General features: G+C 29.5%; 1 protein-coding gene and 1 long non-coding RNA gene across 3 annotated transcripts in view; one reads left to right on the top strand and one right to left on the bottom strand.

Moving 5' to 3' along the window:
* Positions 1-22,085, top strand: part of Cpx (synaptic transmission protein complexin) — a 132,269-nt gene that overhangs the window by 85,009 nt on the left and 25,175 nt on the right. The window contains exons 1-2 of one of the 2 annotated variants that reach the window (XM_083097466.1): positions 4,840-4,926; positions 19,795-19,958. In XM_083097466.1, coding sequence (XP_082953592.1) covers positions 4,914-4,926; positions 19,795-19,958 — 177 coding nt within the window. In that variant the 5' untranslated portion in view covers positions 4,840-4,913. Of the gene's footprint in view, positions 1-4,839; positions 4,927-19,794; positions 19,959-22,085 lie in introns of those variants that run through there. The other variant, XM_083097455.1, reaches the window with a different exon arrangement.
* Positions 1-22,085, bottom strand: part of LOC145970584 (uncharacterized) — an 87,189-nt gene that overhangs the window by 17,527 nt on the left and 47,577 nt on the right. The window lies entirely within an intron of this gene.

A 22,085-nucleotide genomic window follows, 5' to 3' on the forward strand; every position in this document is an offset into this window, starting at 1 on the left:
TTACAGCCCCGGAGAAAATATAATCAGGGAATAAAAATTTTGCAAAAGATTAAAATGAAAGACTTTAAGAGAATACAATCTTTACATATCATGAAGGGAAAAAAATTGAGAAATTTATTCGGTTTCTTAAATATCTTCGGAAAAATTTAAGCGTATCAAACATTTTTTTATTAATTATTACGTGCATCTGATTGTATAATTCGTAAAATTTAATTTCTCGTATAACAAAGGTACTGAATACGGATTTTTATCAACCGAGGACAAGAGTTATATCCACGAAGGATAGGAGAGAACATAATTCACGTATCGCCGTGGTTGGCCTGCAGACAGTCCGCTGCCAATCATTATATTCCCGGCATGCGAACATACCACTGCGTGCGAAACGGAGTATGCAGGAGGGTCAGGGGACGTTCTACTGGTCGATGAGGGAATATGGCAGCGCAGCAAGGGATGTGACGAGAGTGGTCGACGAGAGCACGCTCTCGGGAATGAGGGGGGTGACAAAGGATGAGCACTATATTGGCATACCAACGGTGTGGGTGATATAGGAATACTTCAAGAACAACTTTATAGCACGGAAGTCTGCCGACTTGAGATCCCTTCCTTAGAAATCGCCTACCTTCTTCACTTCAGTGGCGTGCAAAGGCGAATACAAGCCGCGAGCCAAACTATGTGAGTTCCATAAATATACCGGGAAATAAGCGATTGAAAAAACTCAAGAATTAGTGTATATAAAATTTAATAATTACGTAGAAAAAGAGAAAAAGAAGAAAGGGAAAATAGGAATAAGAAATAGACTTTTTTGAAAAGTTGATACAATTGTATGTAGGGAGAGTAAAGATTTAATTAAACAATTTTTAAGCAGAAAAGCTATCTCGCAAAGATGGAAAAAGTGAATTGATTTATACTGTATATTGTTGATTTGTTTTATAAATTATAATATTTTGAAGTAGTTTCGTATATATTATTAATACAATATTTATCAATTTTCAACACATTCTTTTTACAAATTTAATAAAAATTGTGATCTATTCCCCGATTAAGAAATCTTTCAATCTATTTTATTTTTTATAAATAAATAAATAAGACAATTAATTACACAATTAACAGTTAACGGTAATTACACAAGTAACATTTTTTTACCGCATCTTATTAATATTAAAAGAAAAACTAAGTTTTTAATCTCATTTAAACCAATTTAATTTCTCTACTTATTTGAAGAACTCACGATATTACATTTTTTAAGATAGCTTAAAAATTACAAACGAAGAAAGAGAAGGGCAGGTTGAAATATCGCGCTTTATCACTTAAACATGCTCATGTAGCGGAAATTTATGTACGGCATTTCCTCAATCTTGTTGCCTTGATATTTTTAATTTTAATAACTTTCTTATTAAAATTACAAACGATAACTTCTATTTTATCATATTTTTATTTTACGTATATTAAAATTTTCACATAAATTTTAAATATTATTCAAATATATAAAGAGAAACGAATCTGTCACATAAAATTGCCTAATTTTTATATTTTCTTTTTTTCTTAAATAAACTACATTAAACATTTAGTTAAACATTTAGTACTTGAAGCTTTCGCATTTGATTAATCCTTTCTACAAGTTCCAATATTATAATACTCGCGTGTACAGAATCACGTATACGTGTTGGAATTCTCAAACGCAATCAAACGTAACGCATTTGATGTGATTGAAACCATCAAGACGTACTTAAACACTGCTAACGGAATAACCCATACCAAACATATAGATCGCGTGTTTCTGCTTCTCGCCATTAGCTGAAATACTGCAATTACTGAAATATTACATTTTAATTTTTTCGATCCTTATGCTATTTATATAAAAATCTGTACAAAAATCTTTGTCTAGCTTGTCAAAATTAAATCGCAATTGCGTAAATCAATGTTAAGAGTTAAAGATTAATGTTGATATTAAATGACTATATTAGTTGCTATAATAATGGATAAAGATATACATCTTGAATAAGTGAAAGAAAAACAGATTGAATTTAATTATCTATTGAATTTAATAACAGATTAAATTAGATTTCTTTAAAAGTTGATATAATTTCCATCTTAAAGAGAGAGTTGTAACTTTTCCTCTCAAATGTGGCGAATCGCATAAGCGAGCGAGGAGGTCAGTCAGAGTGGTTTAGGCGAATCAGTAACCCACGGTGTTGCATTACTTGTTTACTGTCAGAGCAGCCGTTGCATTATTCAACAGCCGTCCATATTTATCAAGCTGATAGTCAAGTAGGGTGGCAACACGTACGAATAATACGTAAACGCGTAAGAAAAAGTAAACGATGGCTGGACCTTTACTAAGAATCGCTTCCTATGCATGACTTTTCTTTTCTCCCCGTTGCAATTGGCTAAAAGCATAGATATTACATTGTAAGAGGAAGCAAAATAAATGATGATTTTTCTCCGAGTCTTTTTGGATCATACATAGAATGTCATGTAATTAATAATAGAATTGGAAAGAGATATTAATTTTTTCATATTTTAAATCGATTTTCTTAAAGACAAAACAATTTTATTCGATTTTCGACCTTTCCAATTTGTGTTTCCATATAGAATTTTATTATCTCTTATTAAATTTTACAATACATTCTATATAAATACTGAAAATGCATTCTTTCTTATTATTTTTTCGAAAGATAACTTGGAATCTTTCTTTACCGAAGATTTGCGATGTTCTCTCTCTCTCTTTCGTACCTCTAATTTTCAATATTATATATTTATACATGTTGCAAGAATAAAACCATGATTTTTGCAGACGGGAGAAATTGTAATTAGCAAAAGGCGGAAGCATTTGCACGCAAGCATTTCTAGTAAAGGCGGAAAGCCATTAAGGAATATTCCCACGTGTAGAGCGCACTTAATGAGCGATATAATTTATTGTGTCTAGTCCCGGGTAGTAGTTAATAGGGTCTGCGACCTACGACCTATTAACCGGAGGTCGATTACGAGATATCGTTGGCAAACATCTATCATACGTTATGCAAGATAGGCCGCAGTGGAAAGCCAAATCTCATATTTTCCAAAATTGAACAAAATTGTACAAGAATTTCAAAATTATTCATTCCAAATATCCCTACATACACAAAATTTAGAAATAAATAAAAAATATTTTAAACGTCATATTTGATATGTTCAATTTTATATATTAAAATTTTATATATAAAAATTTAAAAGGAATCTTTTAGCTTATATATATATATATTAAATATTTAATAAAATACAGAGAATTAAGTTCATATTTCCATTATTTTTTTCTCTCACTTGAATTCTTCATTATTTCATAACTTTATGTGTGTACATATGTCAAATTGTACATTGCTGTAATATTTATCACTGTAGTTTTTAGAAGTCACGCTTTCAAATATTTATATAAGATGACACACATGATAAGTGTTTCGCTTTTTCTCAATTACGAGTATAAGAAATAAGAATACAAATTATAAAAGACACTATAACACCATGTAATCCTTTATAAGTCATTTCTCTGCTAACCTATTTATATAACGAGAGAGAGAGAGAGAGAGAGCGAGAGGGAGAGAGAGTTACATATATACTTATGAACAACCATATATATTCTTAAACTTGAAAAGTTTAGGAACTTTATATTAAGTGTTCTTCTCATATTCGCTAATTTTTATCTCTCGTTATTTCTAATTACACTTATAAACCAACTGGTTAATTCTTCTTATGTCGAACAAAATGTTTTTACATATTTTTAAATGTACAGTTACAATTAGCAGATTATATTTATTTAATTCTTGATTTAGTTGTATGAAAAAGCCGATACAATTAAAATCCAGGATTTCTCATACATAAATTTTTTATTTCTTCTTTACTTTTTTTAATATCTTTTTTAAACATAATATTAATTATTTTAAAATTATTATCATCTATACTATCTAAAGAATACAAAAAGGAACAAATTATTGCACTGAAATTAATATCATTATTTATTCATTATATAAGCAAAAGCTAGAAGCTTCAGAAACTTTGAAATTTGATAAATTCAATATAACATATTAAAAGTTAAATTTTAATGTTTTAGACATCTAAATTAATGTCATTTCTTGTAAAATAGCAGTTTATTCCTTTTATACATTTTGCTTCATTTTGATATTTCCATACTATAAACATATTCCATACCATAAATCCTTTTGGAAATACCAGGTAAAATATCATTTTCATTCAATTCAGCACACACTTGTTATGTTGCTTATTATTAAAAATATGAAATGCATGCATGAAATGTATCATTTCTTCCTCTCGTAAATCCAATCTTTCAATATCCTCATAATTTCTTCGCGATTCTTGCAAAATTTTATTTTCACTATAATGCGTTGATTTAAAGGGAGGTAAAAGAGTGTTATTACGTAAAACTATAAATCTGTACTCCACACCTCTTGTCCCGACACACTGCATGCGTTATACCACCACTTCATTCCGTGACCTAGTCGAGCTGTTTAACTGGCTGTACAAGCTTGACGTCGCTTACCCCCGACATTCCATTCTTCGTTCTTTATATCGATATAGGCGTCGTGTCGCGTTTCATCCTGTCCTATTCCATAGGAAGGCCGATCATGTCGGTTATAGGGACAGCAAAAATATTGCACGGGGTAGATGGGGGTGGAAGGGAACCAACGGTACTTCCAGAGAGGAACTGAACATTTTTCTAGCTCCCTTCCAACCCCTCTTTCCACGTCGACAAGCACGCCCATCCCGATGGCGGGGGGTATGCGCGCCTTGCAGAAGTTGGTGGGGAGTAGACGGAGGGTTGCGGTAGTGGTGGTGGCGGTCTCCGTGGCGAAGTCTGACCGATACGGCACCAGTACTACTGTCGCCACTATTACGAGCGCAGGCCATCACGGGACTCAATCATGGACATACTGGGTATGTCCTATTCAAAGCCAAGCTAACTACACTACTTAGCTGCCTATCGATCTCGTTCGTTCGATATGTTCCGATTGTCGAAATTGAGCCGCTCCCACGGAATTTTGCGAAAAATGTTCCATCGCGACCGCGTGCTTTAAACGTGAGTGTTGGTGGGACTGGTTCCGACCTCTTTTAAATCGTGAAACTTCGTCTACATCAAAAGATTAAGGTATTATGGGTAGAAGGGAAATGTCAAAAATTATCCGAGATTGTGTTTCTCTTTTTCTCATTTATCTTTTCGCGCGCAAACGAACTTTTTTCGTCTTATATGTGTTTATGTGTGTGTGTTTGTGTTTGTGTGTGTGTGTGTATACACACATACATATATATATATATATATATATATATACATATATATATATGCAAAACATTGATTAAAATGCCTTTATATTAATGATTAGTCTGTCTTGGTTCTTATAAATGTAATATGGCAACGGACGATGATAGTCAACCGCATGCGTTGTCGCATTATACAGTAAAAGACAGAATAGACTATTTACTAATACAAGAACGTCATGTAACCTATGTGTGAGACATACATCTGCATTGAAGAATTATTTATCGCTGAAAAGAGAAAAGAAAGTATTTTATTAAGACTGTTTTTACAGTTTGTTAAAATTCCAACATTTTTTCGGTACATATATAAATTTAAATACATAAAACAAAATTCGATAAATAAAATAAAATAAATCGATATTCGATAAATAAAATAAATCTTGATACAAATTATTGATTAACGTCATTCATAGCACAGAATAGATAATAATTTAAATAAAATCCATAATAATTTAAATAAAAATATATTTCAATCTTGTAAAATAAACAATGCTGATATCTCTATGGTGTAACAGATGCAACGTTATGTATGATAAGAAACATTCTATATGCGAGAGAGAGATTGTATTAAAATTAATAGTGGGGATACAAAATACCAGTTTGATAAAATACATACATGTGTATGAAGAATAAAGCTATGTTCTGCAAACTGCGGTTATTCATCCGCGTCGGTTGTTTATTGTTGTTTTCGTGAAAACATTGATATATTACTTTTGCTTTTTTTTTAATAAAAATGAATCGCAGTTTCAATCTAGTTTTTACAATTTTTCGATGAAAATGGATGTTAATTTTCTATGGAAGCTAAACAAACAGAATAACAGAGAAAAAGATGTAAGGAGAAATTATACAGCATCTAATTTTGAAGTTTCTTTACAAGATTAGACCCTCATATCTTTCTTTCACTTTTTTAATATAACAAATAAACTTTTGTCACTTAATTTAACATATATAATTCACATTTTATCTAACACATATAAATCGGTTAAAAAAGTGAAAAGAAGAAAAGGTTTAGTTATCTACATTTGCAAGTGAACTTTATTTTCTACTATATTGAAACAATTATTATCTCAAAAAGGTATTACACTCTTATATCCGTACATTGGACAAAATACGAGTTTGACAGCTCTATTTAAAATTCTGGTAAATATCTTTTTATTAATTATGTCTTATCAGATTTTTATCAAATTTTATCAATAATAAATTTTCTTTTTAGAAATGAAGAAAGAGAATTTCTGGAAAAAGTTTAATTTAGAAATTAATATTTATCCATATCATTTAATTATGATTGATATCCTGATATAATAAAATCACTTAATATCTTTATATTCATTATATGAGAGAACATCTTTATTAATAAAACAAGCTTTCGCATCATCTCCATTGCGATTACAATTTGATTATCGATGGTGGAGATTGAAATTCCGCTGTATAACTCAATTTGTAGTGAAAATCTTGAGTGTCGAGATCGTTTTCGAGATAATTCTCTTCTAGACACCGGAAGAATAATTGAATTTCACATCATCGACTTAGGAGCCTATCCGCTTCTAAATAAGCTCGATCTCTCAAACTCACCCCTTAATGAGTACAAGCTGCCCTTGCATCTTTTCTTTGTAACGATCGTTACTCGACCTACTTTTATTTTATGCGATCTCCAAATTAAAAAAAAAACGGTAAATTTAGAGAAAATAAAAAAATGATGCGAATAATATATAGAATTTAAATAATCTCTATGAAACTGATAAATGTTTCATAAATTATTTGTATTTTTCTGTGATTCAGATATCCAATTATTTTATTATTTATTTTCGACAAAAATAAATTACAGATTCGTACATGACTTTATTTATTTGCAATTATCAATGATATAATAAAAATAAAATAAAAAATTAATAATAAAGAATAAACAAGAGAGAGAGAGAGAGAGAGAGAGAGAGAGAGAGAGAGATTTTGATAACAAAAATTAATATTTAACAATAAAAACTAAAAAACATCAACATATTATAATATGTTAAAATCGATTAATACAAAGGTTTAGATTTGTATCTAATTTTTTTTGTTTTATTGAAGCTATAGATTATTTATGTTAATAATGTATTATGTAAATAATGTTTTTGTAAAAAAACAAACGCGACCGTAATCTTATTTTGATACTTTACATTGCGGCGTTTTCCATCTGCAAAGATTATTTAACATTGAACGCAACCGCGTTATCATTTTTGCTTTCTATCTCAAACAGAAACTTTTCTATTCTACTTTCGTGTTCTTGGCTTGTCTGCGGGCGATAAAGTCCTGCCGAGAGAAGTAGAAGGAAAAACAGAAAGAAAAGAGAGACAGAATCCGTTGTGAATTTATATTTTTGAACTCTCGAGAAGGAGTCGTTTAAAGATGATGTGGCTCTATTATTGTAGATATAGCTTAGCGACTATATCATGATCAAGTACATTTTTAACATAATAAGAAAAAATTTGCTAGTTATTTATGTATAATATATTCATAAAGTTCAATTTGATAAAATAATTTTAATTTTACACCAAAAATATATTCTTTTATTAATTTTCTCATATCTCTATTTGATTCTTTCGATACAAAAGTTTCTACTACTATTAAGAGAAATTTAATTTCACGTTATTATTATGATTAAAATAAATATCATTAACGCATTAGTCTGTATATAAATTTAGTTGTTCAAAGATAGTGTTTCAAAGTTTCAAATTTCATATAATTTAATGCGTTATTAAAAAAACCAGAATTTTTTCACGTATATTTCTGGTTTATTTTTTCATATTGAATTATCTGTTTCCTGCTCTCTCCGTTTCTTATTGCTTCTTCTTTTTGTATTAATTACAGTCATTCATTTGATGGAATGTTTTAAAAATTTTATAAAATTAATGTATAATATATTAAAAGAAGGAAAAAAGAAGAAAGCATACAAATAAACTTTCATATTTGCATATTTGTGTATCAGGATACAAATAATATTTTTTTAAAATAATATATCTTTCTAAATAATTTGTTAAAATTTTTTCGAGATGTTTGATCAATTTCGAGATTTCGAGTAACTGTATAATAAATAATATATTTTGTACAGAATAACTTGTTATTTTTTCGAACTTTTAACTAAGGCGAGAGTATGCGCGTACACGTGTGCATACTCTATATAAAACTAAAAAGAAAAATCGATCGTATAAGCGAATCAATATACTACTAGCAGCCGTAAATAACACGTTGACAAAACAGTCTGACATCTTCCTATCTTTTTCTCGAAGGGAATAATACATGTATGTACATGTTGGCAATGTTCGCGTGGTAAATTATTGCGTTTCTAGAAATCAAAAAAGTCATCTCCTCTTCTGTTTCTTCTCTCTTAACTATATAGTCGACAAAAAAGGTGTTGTTATATCTCATAACTTCATAACTTTCACCCTTTTGTTTACAGAGCTGGACTCGATTCGTCAAATAAATAAAGATACATGTAATCAATTAATATGCATTAAATACACATATTATCAATTTTAGAAATCAGTGTTTAAGAAAAACATGTATACTATTTAAAAAATATACTTTCTGAAATTATTCAATTTTCAATTAAAATATTTTTTATATCATTAATAGTTTTAGCAATATTGGCGTGAATTTATTGAAATATGACAGCATGTATATAAAATTTGTTGATACATATTTGTTAATATTATGAAATAATATTATTATTTAAAATATCATGATATTTCTAATAAAACCAGGTCTTGAAAAGATTTATATCAAGAGTTATTCAGGATTGTTGAAGGATATTTTCCATGGAAATATTACACATGGCTACGACACGCATTAGTTCTAAATGAAATACAATTTTGCGCGATGTAACGTGCAAAATTGCTGAACGAGTGTTCTCCGTTCTTTTCTCTTTTCGCTTATTCGACAAAACAGTTCTTACATACTCAGCAATTTGCCGTGGTGTGATGGGCCACCTATTACAATACCAACAACGAGCTACAATGCAAAACAGCCACGTATACAAATATCTGTACATGCAATCGTATCTGGTTTGATAATACTAGTAAGAGAGAAAGAGAGAGAGAGAAAGTTTGTTCCTTCGTAAAAAAATATATTTAAATATAAATACAAGTCATTCGTCTCGATAAATTATTTATTTCAAGGTAGAATTTATACATTTATTTATTATTCTGGGACGAAGTTTCTGTTGCTAAAAACAGCAATGCTTTCTGTAAACGCCATGCTTTTAGAATATAGATAATTTCTTTTTTTTTAACTAAAACTCCTGATGTTTTTTTTTCGTTTTTCGAAATTTTCAAAACTTTTATCTCCTACAAATTAGCTAAAAATTTATCTCAATTAATAAAAATTTATCGTAATTAATCTTTCGAAAGGAGTAAACTTGTAATGTTATTTCTTAGTTGGAATCAATATATCATATTTAATGATTTAATAAAACGAGTCCAATGATTTAAATTCAAGAAAAACATTACAGGGGGAATGCTTCGAAAATCTGTTGCAAATATCATTGTTTGCGTGTCTTTTCTCTGAAAAACAATCTCTGAAATAATACAAGTCAAGGATTAATGTTCTCGACTGGAAGAAACATAATCTAATATTACGTATTCTGTACTATTTTTAGCCTCGTCTCAGTGATAATTATATATCGTAAAAAAAAAAAGAATTTACGCATTTATATAAGCTGACAAAATTTTCATGTATAAAATACTTATGCTCTTTTACTTTTTTCGTTAGATATTTATTGGTGAATTTTACAAATTTAATAATTTTTGTTATGATAAAATCGTTCGTTTATTAAATAAATCATTTTGTACAATTTACCGCAACATTTTTTACTTTTATGTCTTGTGAGTCAAGACAAAGGTTAAGTACTATGCGATAACTGCACAAAAGCTGGTTATTCCATTGAAATTCTCTTCTCCTTTTGCCTCTCGAGACAATCACAATCGGTTCACAAAGCATAGATATCGTAGCTTGAAGCAGGTTGTCGTGCGACTCGACAATTTCGCGAAGTAACTTTAAACGTGCGATGTGAGCTTGCTGCGATTTAACCGCGAGAGAAATTACGGGCAGAAATTACCTCTCCATTGTACAACCTAAAATGAGCTCGAATCAATGCACGCTACTACTAAACTATTAATAGAAATAATCAATAGAATTATTTCGAGTATGGGATATTAAATTACATATGTAATAAAAGCTTAATATAAAAAAATTAAAATAAAAATAATTGTTAAATAAGATATGAATACACTAACAATATTTTCCTGGATAATCTTAGAAGATCAGTAACTGAATTAGAGATGCATTTTAATATTTATTTTAAATTATTATTAATCTAAACAGAACAGATATTATTTTCATATAAATGTGATATTTTGACAATGAAATTATACTAGATTCCATTTTGATTTATATTGATCTGTTTTTAATCTCTTTCTATTATATTTTTAAAGTTATATATATGTATATTCCATATGATTATTATATTAATTTGGAAAAAAAACCTATATATATATATATACACATATATATATATATATATATATATATATATATATATATATTCATATTAAATGAATAAGGAAAATTAAGTTGAAATTTTATAATCATAATGTGTTTACAATTTTTATCAAAGTTCCTTTAAATGAAAATTATTTGTTCCTTTTTTCATAATGATTCAAACGTGTTTCATTTAAGTGTGTATGACAATAATCATTAATCTTAACACACGCAATAAATCTCTCACTAAGCGGAGAAATTCCATGTCAATATCGTAGCAAAAATCTTCTACGTCGATAAATTGCGAGGAAAAAATTTTGATGAAGGAAAAGCTGAAGTCCCAGTAGCGAGGTTGGAATTTCATGAGAGGAGGAAAAGAGAGAAAGAAAGAAAGAGAGAGAAAAGAGAGGATACAGCAGGGACAAAGAGCGGTAGGAGAGAGTGAGAGAGAAAGAGAAAAAGAGAGAATTTCTCTGGGTGATATTGGGAAGATTTACATACCGCAAGACCGGAACAATCAACTTCTAACACCCTCGAGAACCCTCGCGACACTTCCACCACGAAGGAGAAGCACTGATACGATTATCTTAATCCATACCGGAAATGAACAACTAAGTACCAGCTCGAAAATCGATTTTCGAGAACTTTTACTTATGGCCCACTTGCCAAATTATAGGGGATGAAAAAAAACTAATCTTATTTTAAAGTTAATTTCAGTAATTAAAGAGAGAGAGAGAGAGAGAGAGTGTTATGACTTGTAAATTAATATTGAAATGACTAGTATTAACCTAAAATAAAGAATCTCTATTAGGCCTTAATTTTATTATATAATTAAAACATTAATTTATTAATAATCTGGAAAAATTTCATATATATTAATTCTTTTATCATGTTTGGAAATGCAGATCTTTAAATCAAAATATTAAGATTATAATATCTAATTTAATTAAAATTATATAATAATAATTTCCGACACACTTGATGATTGAATGAAATTGTAACAACATGTTAAATGATCGATAATCACAATCGAACTCAATTGTATTGGTAGAAGCAAATTCTGGCGATGCAGTCAATTACGTCAGAGTAGCTTAATCAAGACTACTTGATCTAAGCTCCTGGTAATCAGATGCTAGTTATGTTTACAAGTAGCATTACTAGCATAACTGGCTTATCAGTAGAACGCACAAATGTGTTAATGAATAAAAGTATACAAGATTATATATTCAATTTATATTTATATAATATAAAATTATTGACACAACTAATTGTATTCATATCACCGCTATTGTAAATATCATGACTAATGATATAGTTATGCAAATTATAACTAAATATATTACATTTTTATTATATCAAACATTGTATCGTTGGCAAAAAACAAGAGAAAGATTATTCATATATTTTTTATTTAATAAAAAAGATTAATTGTGATCGTTTTTTAAACAAATTTCCATCCAAATAACTGCAGACGATAAACTGCCAAAAAAAAATTTGTATATTATTCTTCGTAAAATTGAAATTTCGCTGTTTTTGTTTTGCACATTTGTTTTTATAATTTTTCAAAATAACATATTTTTATGTTGTTGAAAAACTAAAGATATAAAAATAAAAATGGATAAGTGTAAACATTTGGAAGTATTATTTAGACACAATTATTAAAGACACTATTTTTCAAGAAAAAAAATGTTAAAAAAGTGTTTAATTGTATTCTTATTTAATATAAAATATATACATACATATATATGTGTGTGTGTGTGTGTGTGTGTGTGTGTGTGTGTGTGTGTGTGTATGTGTGTGTGAATTGATAAAAAGACATAAAAGTGTTTCATAATCTTACACACACATAAACATTTTATAAAAAGCTGTTTTATGGAAATAAAACGCATAAAACAGTGGCCTATTTTATCACTATATATTTTCCAGTATTCTACAATTAAAATATATTGAAAAATTTTGAGTAGTACGTATTTCTCTTTCTCCTTCCCTCTTAAAACGGCAACTTTTCACGCTTGAAAATCTCGAGAGGGACAATACGAATTTGCGCCAATATAATCGTGTGAATGGGCACGGATCCGGATTCAGACAGATTTGCATACAAATCGGATCCCGCGAAAGGTAAAATCTGGAACCGGTCTTTTTTTGAGACTGCGGCCGATTTCGCGAATTATTTCGACGCACTGGGATTGATACTGTTCTATTCTCTTTTTGTCACAATGTGCAATCTCGACAGAGAATGGGAGAATCGAGAAGGACGGAGTAGCGTTGTAGAGATTGATCCGCCGGGCAAATTGTCCAAACGTTTTTGCGTTCATGCATAAAACATGACACCCATTGTTGAATGATAATGCAAATAGACATCGGATTCGGCATATGAAGAATTAATAGCGTTTTAAAATGTGTATTCAATATTTTACTCGCGATTCAATTATTTTGAAATTTCTCAAGAAACAAATAATGCGCAATCATTGCCGAAAATGTTCTGTTTTCGACCAAATATTAAAATTATATTTAATACATCAGGTTAAAGAGGATTACGAGAAAAAATTTGTTTGCAATTTGTGTTTCAATTTTAAACAACATGTTTCAATATTTAAAGTTTTTAAAATGTACAGCATGCAATTGTTATGTGATCAAAAAAATATATAGACAGTTTCTCTATAAACTTTGATAAAAATATTAAACCTATATAAAATGATACCAGAGAGAATTGCAATAGTTTGCCTGGCACATGTATTACTTGCACGCTAGGCTAAACATCCTTGAGCTAATGATATATGAAGGAGAAAGATGCTATCACGTAACATACTACAAAACCGCATCTGTACCGAACCTGTACGAAACGCCTGCACGAAGTATGTCGGCAAATGAAAATACTTACATGCAATTGTGAATGCATGCACCACGTTATCGAAATATTATGCATCTATGTCAAGGAAAGTATTTTTTTCAATATTTAAAGTCAAAAGATAGTCGATATTTTATCATCATAGGTCACTTTGTTAATTTAACTGAAAATTTTAAGAAAAACGATGAAACATTCATTATGTTGCATATAAATTATATGTACATCAAAAATCATAAGAATATTTTTGTATATGTGTGTGGGGGGGGGGGGTGTGAATGTTTATTCCGCACTTTATATAAATTATTCTGAAATTTTATAAAATATATTTTATAAATGTACGAAACACATTTCACATTAAATTTCCCCGACGCAGTATTGATCTAATATAAATAAGCTCGAGGTAACTTTATAGCATGGTAAATAAAGGCGATCAATGAGTTCATAATTATCATCATAATTACTACATCATGAACCAAAAACGTAAATGAAAACACGGATAAACATTACAATTTTATCAATTTAAAGTAAACATAATAATATTTTTCTTAGAAATAATTTCATCAAATTTAGCTCTATTGCGATTTATGCAAATTTAGAAAGCTTCTTGACTTTAAAAATAATTATAGAAACATCAAGTTTTAAAATGTCAATTGTACTATAATAATAATAATATTTATATCTATCGTATTAGATTGTTTTATCTTACACAAGTGATAATTTTTATGAAAATGTTTACAGTTTTGTCACGAGAAAAATAATAAGCACGTACACATCATTTGTCAAGACTAATTCTTGCGCAATAAGCTACGACTACGACTACGTGTTAAACATGATAATTTAGAAAAACAGTTATTCAATTATATTGGATTTCTAAACCTTACACTGGTTTTTAGATTTTATAATAATTTTATAATTATAACATTTCTTTTACTTTATATTATATTTAAATAATAATTACATTTGTATGATATGTATTTATGTAATACATGCACATTTCTTTATGATGTTGAAAAAGATAAAATTTAACTTTGCGCACACAATAGCGGTAATCGAAAATTAATTCCAATCGTAGAATAAAAATTCTGACAAATTCAGTTTTCATTGTATTATCGTTGTTATGATCAACCGTATACGTGAGATACTTTGTATAGAATTTCGTGCTTGCTATCCTCTCATCGAAAGAAATATTTGTATGCAAACGGATAATCCGTCCGTTTCAGATGGTTGTTCAATTTTTTTTTTTTTTAACTCAACCGAGTGATGAAACAGCCAATACATTCGTAGTCCAATGAGAAATGCGGACGAGGTGACTATATCTATACGACAATTCGTTTGAAATCTCGCAGTAAACTCGTTTCCTCAACATCTGCACGGTGGTGATTGGACGGCGGATTGTTCGATGAAACGGCGTTAGTATCCAACTCGGGTGGGCGAATGAAATGAAGCGGGTTAGGAGGGTGGAAAAGTAAAGGGCTGAGCCTTTCTCTTTCACGGCTTGTCCGCGCCGAAATGAAGCGATTTTGTTCTTATAAAGGTCAATTAAAATGCAGATTCTATCAGTCGCTTCGAATAAAGACACACTTGGTATGCATCGCGATTGAAGCGTGCGCGATATAAAGTTACGTCTCTTAAAAAAAAAATCAAATTTTAACGCAAAATTGAGATGTCGAGAAAAAAATAAAAGGCACAAACGACAGCATAATCCTCTCCGACCTGTTTTCTCAACATTATGCAATTAGGAGATATGTATTAAGAGATGCACATTTGATATAGCAAATGAATAAAATTTATCATAATATATAATGAATAAATGTTTGACAGATACACAGTAAAAAATAAAATGTTAATTTTAATATTTTTCACATGTCCCAGAAAGTCCACTCTAAATTTTAAGTTAAAATAACTCATTCATCGTACGTTACTTATTGACAAACTAAAAATGTTAAATAATTGACACAATATTTTACATTTATTTTTGTGACTTTAAGTGTAATGTAAAAATAACATACAAATTAATTAAAAATTACATGAAAAAATAGTTACAATAACTCATAAGAATTGTTGTAGGACATCAACATATAATAGTAATTATTTTAACTTAAATTATTTGTAATAGAAACATTTGATTTTAGCAAATTTGATTATTTTGTATGTCAAAATTCAAGATTATTTGAAGATTTACTTTAACTTTTCTTAGAATGTTAAACTGACTTTAAAATGATTATGTTAAAAATATTCTATTCTTTTTAAGAGACATATACAAAGTGTTAAGTTATGAAGTTGACATAAATGTAGCACATGAAAAATCGTTATAAAAATAATAACATATAGGTTATATGTTAATTTTACAAATTTTTGAAATATTAATTAAAACGTGGTAACACAAGAAAATTTTAACATATGGACGCACAATTTTTTACTCTGTTTAATTAAAATTATTCTATTATTTGCTAAATAAAATTCGATATAATATTCGGATAAAATAAGAAGCTACATTTCTGATTCGGATCTGTACGAGGTTGCATCTGCTTACCGCAACTGCTCGATATTTCCTACGGATATTCCGCATAACGCGATGCATTTGTTTATCGCTCACAAGCGACATTTTAATTTCCCGGTCATTTGTAATAGAAGTCGTTACGAATTTGTGCTGCGAGATGCAGATTCAATTAAATACCAATGACGATGCCGAGTAGAGCAGCGAATGTTCGTGACACTGGGCCGCAGGTGTTTCCAACGACCAGTCTCCGTGTTCGGAAATGGTATTTACTACTAGCGATTGGTTGGAAAATTCACTCGGACGCGCGTTACATGGAACGCGTTTCGTACAATCGCCATCGTACTTCTATTATTGATTATTTCGACCTTCCTTTAGAAGGAGTCGCTACTATTCTTGATAATGCATATTTACACATCTTTCTCAATTAATGTACGTTTTCGTACGTTAACTGAAAAAAAGATTGTGCAAACATTGTGTTTGGATTTATATGAAATATGTATGTCGGAGACAGATCGCTTCTTTTATGTTGTAAACCATAAAAACGAAATAAAAGGCAACTTATCCTGCTAGCAAGCTGCTATTCGCTAGAGCTCAATGATGAAAAAAAGCTTCAGTTTTTAAGTTAGAAATATTTTATTTCAATGCAATGCGTAATTTATAAATTGTATTTTATTCGTATTTATGTAATATGTTGTATATAAAAATTTACAAAGAGATTTTTCTCAATGTTATTTTGAATTTTTAAAACACGTATACATACACACACAATAATTTCCCCGTTACATCATTTTATAAACATATGAATAATAGTTGCTATAATAGTCGTTGTTTACAGCCCTTTAATATGACACCTTTAACTAAGATGCCAGACTCGGAGATACACGCAGAAGTATCGACACACTTGTTATTTCCCACCAGAAATACGGCACGCGCATGGATAATTGTACCATGTTGTCGTACCATTAATCTTTGTAGGATTACGGTTTGCAATACATATATACGTAGTCTAGCTATCAAGTTTCTAGATGAAACTATTTATTCAAATACAAGCACATTTAAATTAATATTATCTCTTCAAAATGTGATTCTTCTTTGTTCATAGGCTTATTCCAGTTATATTTTTATTATTAAAAGAACACTTTCTTGGAATTCACTATTTGAATTGCAATTCTTTTCAACTCAATAAATGCTTATGACTTGGAAAGCCATATAATCGAGATATAAGAGATTAAGTATATATTTTGTCGCATTTCCAATATTGCCATATACAGAGAATAAAATATACATGTTTATGATTATAGATTCTAGATATTTCATGTTAAAATCTCTAAAGTTTGTTAAATTGATGGATGCAATGAGATATTAAGAAAAAGACTGAAATTCGTAAAAATTTTTTTTCCGTTCATTGTAATAAAATAGTCTGTACATTACCTCTGGCTAGCGATGTCATGAAATTCTCCGGATAACCACCGGAGAATTTCATTTTGTCAAATAAAACTTGTCCGTGGACAGTTTTGCCGGACACAGGAGTGAGTAGAGAAAAACCGCAGGAATTCCGTTATTAATCTTTTTCAGAGACACGGAACGTGTTTTACGTGCAATTTTCAGATATGCTGAGTATTTTCGCCAGCTTAACAAAATTCTAAAAATATTCAAATTTAACACCTTTTTTCCTACTCGTAACGTTTTCTTCCTTACTTTGTAAGTTAAACATTTAAAAAAATTATGAATTTTATGGAACAAAAAATATTTTTAAAAAAGGATATTGTTATTAATTTTCTGACGTATTACAACAACTTGCGTTTAAAAGTTGATGGCAGTCTCAAAAAGTACTGCAGCGAAATCGACCGTAGACGTTTACGAATTCATAATGTTTCCTTTGGATAATATTTTCATTTAACTTTAGAATTTATTCTCTTGAAAAACTTGAACGGATAAACTTTGTTTTCAAGACTCTCTCTGCTAAGCCGAGACTTTGTTTTCGAAGCTTCTGTGCTAAACGCAGAACTTTTTTTTATCTTTAAACTCACTTTTTGATGTGATTAGATTTGCCCCGGAAATGTAACTTGCTCATAGATACAAGACTCTTCTCAAAAAGCTTCCCGAAATTTCAAGAGCGATCTGGTTACCTTCTTAATTATAATCGTCTCATTAAAATTGAAATATTAACCATTGATCGAATACTAATTGCTGGTCCCCTTTCTAGAGAATGAAATTAGTACTACAAATCCTTTAGAGACTTATAACGTGCATTATATATTTCTAACGTAATCTTTATATTTTTAAATTTTAAATATGTGCTATTTAATTAGCTGCATTATTTAATTTTACTTATATTTTTAATTTCTTTTCTCCCCAATTTTTATTCTTTACTTAAATATAAAATATGTTAAAATATAATATTTTTTAAACATTAAATTTCTTGATGTCGGCTCTCGAATATAAAATATGATGATCATATTTCATATAATATTTTTTAATAAATGTTTTATATCAAAACAGATTATATAAAATAAAATAAAATGAAAGCCTTTATTAATTAGAGAGCCTTTAAAAGAGAGAGGAGTTTTTTCTAACGAGATAAAGCATGTAATTTTTTTTAGAACTTTTATTAAATGTAAATTCAAGTATATTGTGCAACTTGTGTATATATATACATATATATATGCGTGTGTAAAATGTAATATACCTTACTATCAATCCTTACTAATCAATAATTACTAATTAATTTATATTATTCGATCAATATTGTCGGTAATCTATTGCTTGTCGCCATTATGCTATTATTTATACTGTGGCTAATTATTTCATTTGTGTATTTCATCTAATATTGCCTACCATGGATTTATTTATTTATTCGCCACTTCAAAGTACAAGTTTTAATTTTGGGATAAATAGAGAACGAAGAAAATTAAAGCAAAAAGATAGATCGGACTTCAAAGTACCTTTGCAACTCGCGGAAAATAGCGCAAATACGCGTGAGCACCGAGACAAAGAGGAGAGAAGACGAAAAAGATAAATTAATGCCTGAATAGAGAAGTAGTATTAATTTTCTCAAAGTGCGGAGATTTTGTCGCATTATTCTCCGTATCTTCCATCGATTCTTCCGAAATCTTACGTTTTCTTTTGTCTAATGTCTGTGATCATAATCAGTTTCATCAGTCGAAATAGGTCGAATGGATTTTTATTAAATTCTAAACATTTATATGAAAAGTAAAAATTCTCGATTCTTGAGAAATTACACATTTGTTTAAAATACATAATTTAAAGTTAATCTAATAAGTTAATCTAATAAGTTCGAAATGCGACAAAATACTTAATCAATCTTTCGTCTCTTCACTGTATTTTATATATATTTTGTTCTGGCAATACGCATAAAGAAATATGTGCAAATTATTTATTTAATAAAATGTTTCTTATATCCATAGTGAATATAATAATTAAAGTCTACACAAATTTTGACGAACTATTTAAGATTTTAGAAATTTTAAGACATTTGATCAAGTTATTTGATCGGTCTGAGGATTTCGAAAAATTCGCTCCTTGTTAATTGTAATAGTATAATCTGACACATCTTTAAGAAAGATTTTATATATAAAAATAAATGCCTTTTTTCTTTATTTTATAGGAGCAGTAGGCGGCGAAGGCGGTGACGAGGATGACAAGGAGAAGGAAGAAGAAGCCGAGAGAGAAAGGCAGGAAGCTATTAGAGAGGCCGAGGAGCGAAGAAAGGAGAAACATCGTAAAATGGAAGAAGAACGGGAGAAGATGCGACAAGAGATCAGAGACAAGGTTAACAATGATAACTATGTTATGGTATTATCGCTTAAGGTGCAGTTTTTTTAATCGCTCTACAAAAGAGCGTGATTAAGTATAATTTTTATAAACTTATGTTTGACTAGAAATGTATTTCTTTATTTATCATACTAATTTATTAATAGATATATAAAGAGATGAATTTTTTATAATTATCAAATTTTATAATTCTCAAATCAATTTTTCTCAAGAGAATTCTTGAAGTAAAAACAAAGATCAAAAAACATATGTTTATATATATATATATATTTCATATTTTGTTTATTTTTGTATTATCTGAGATAAATTTATAATTGCTCTATTTAATTAATGGCTCTTATAGCTACGTGTTAAAAATTCGTTCTTTTCAATCGAAAATGCTATTGTAGAAATGTCATAATTTTGCATTTTTCGTTTTGTTTAAGTTGTTAAATTTATCCATAAATGTTTTTGCTAATAGTATATACGAGAGGTGACTCAGGAAACATAGTGATAAATCATTTCACGTTTCCTGACTCGTTCTATATGTACATATATGTATCTTTTATAAATAATGTGTGTAATTTACATACGTTTTACGAGATGGTTTCCAAAATTATATATCGGATATTGCTTGTAATTTGGACATAATTAATTTTGCCATTATTTGGCATTGTTTGACACTTTTTTCTATCTTCTTATTAATTACAAGTTTTATTACAAATTTTATTCGTATTTTATAAATATTAGAATGCAAATCTAAATATTGCATGTATTTTTCCGCGTATGCCATAAGAGCCCTCGATTTCATCTGGGTCATGTCAGCCTCGTTGACTCTGTCCTGACAGGACAATACATCAGGATTGATAATGGCGCGATCCAGCGAGCGTTTTACATCTCCCTCTCTTTCTCTGTCTCTCATTCTCTCTTTTAGTCTCTTTCCTCTATTTCCTCTTTTCATCCACATGTTTGTTTCCCGCAAAACTAGTGAATGCGTTGGAAGTTTTTGCGAAATACCATTGGCGTACATTGTTCTATCCCATCTCTCTCTCTCTCTCTGATCAATGCCTCGACAGATTTTATTTTCTAAGTGATTCATCCCGATTGTTTTGTCCTCCAGAAGAATGTCAAGTGGAGTAACTGATCTCAGATCAGCTCTAATAAAAATTCAAAAATTAATAAATAATTCCTCGTATTTATTAATAATTTTATATTAATATTAGATAAAAAATTAAATTATTTTCTCTCTTACTACATATATAGCTGCATTTCTATTTATAATGAAATTCCAAAAATTATTGCAAAATAGAAAGTTGATAATTAACATAATTAACATAATTAACATAATTAACATTATTCTTCACTGATATTTGTCTAACCAAGTTGGTGACGTTGAACTTTGCGTGACGGTTATTGGAGTGGAAATGCGATTATCTCACACGTAAACAGGAAATGATATCGTTGAAGGTACTAAACGCGTAATTCGATGTTGTCGGATATAGTTTAACGATTTGTATGCGTGCACGCGTGCATGTATATGTATATATATGTGGGCTATACTGACCGCATTGCTGCAGTTGTAATTCTACATGCGGAAATGGTCGCCGAGTAGTCAAATGTTGTAACTATTATCGCAGCATTATAACGAACCGAATATAGAGGATCTTGGATTAACTAGATCACTAAATTGACAATATGCGTATGCTTCAACGAAATTATAATTAACGATTCAAGAATTGGAATACCAAATCTCTGTTTCTCCTATTCTCTCTGTCTCTCTCTCTCCCCCTTCTTTCTTTTCCCCTCTCTCTCTCTCTCTGAAATGAGATATCACAAAACATCGAAATCTAAGAACACTGCAAAATGTGCAAAAAGAATTTAAAGATTTAGAGAGATAAAAACATTTAAATCGATAGTATTTCGGGATTCAAAATTCGATTCATGAAATTTATTGCTTATAGTTTGAACAAATTTTAGAGAAGCCATTAAATTGCAAAATAGTACTCGTAAAAAGTTCAACTGAGAGTTAAACAAATTTAATAACGAAGAAATCGAGTTTCAGCAGTTTCATTATTCCATGAAATTCGAATAAGAAACGACGGTATTTCTCCGATTTTTCATCTTCCTGCGGTTTCATACGTAAAG

The sequence above is a fragment of the Camponotus vicinus genome, unplaced genomic scaffold (assembly GCF_025532165.1).
Source record: "Camponotus vicinus isolate PSW18456_S1 unplaced genomic scaffold, iyCamVici1.0 SCAF_1, whole genome shotgun sequence".
Classification (NCBI taxonomy): domain Eukaryota; kingdom Metazoa; phylum Arthropoda; class Insecta; order Hymenoptera; family Formicidae; genus Camponotus; species Camponotus vicinus.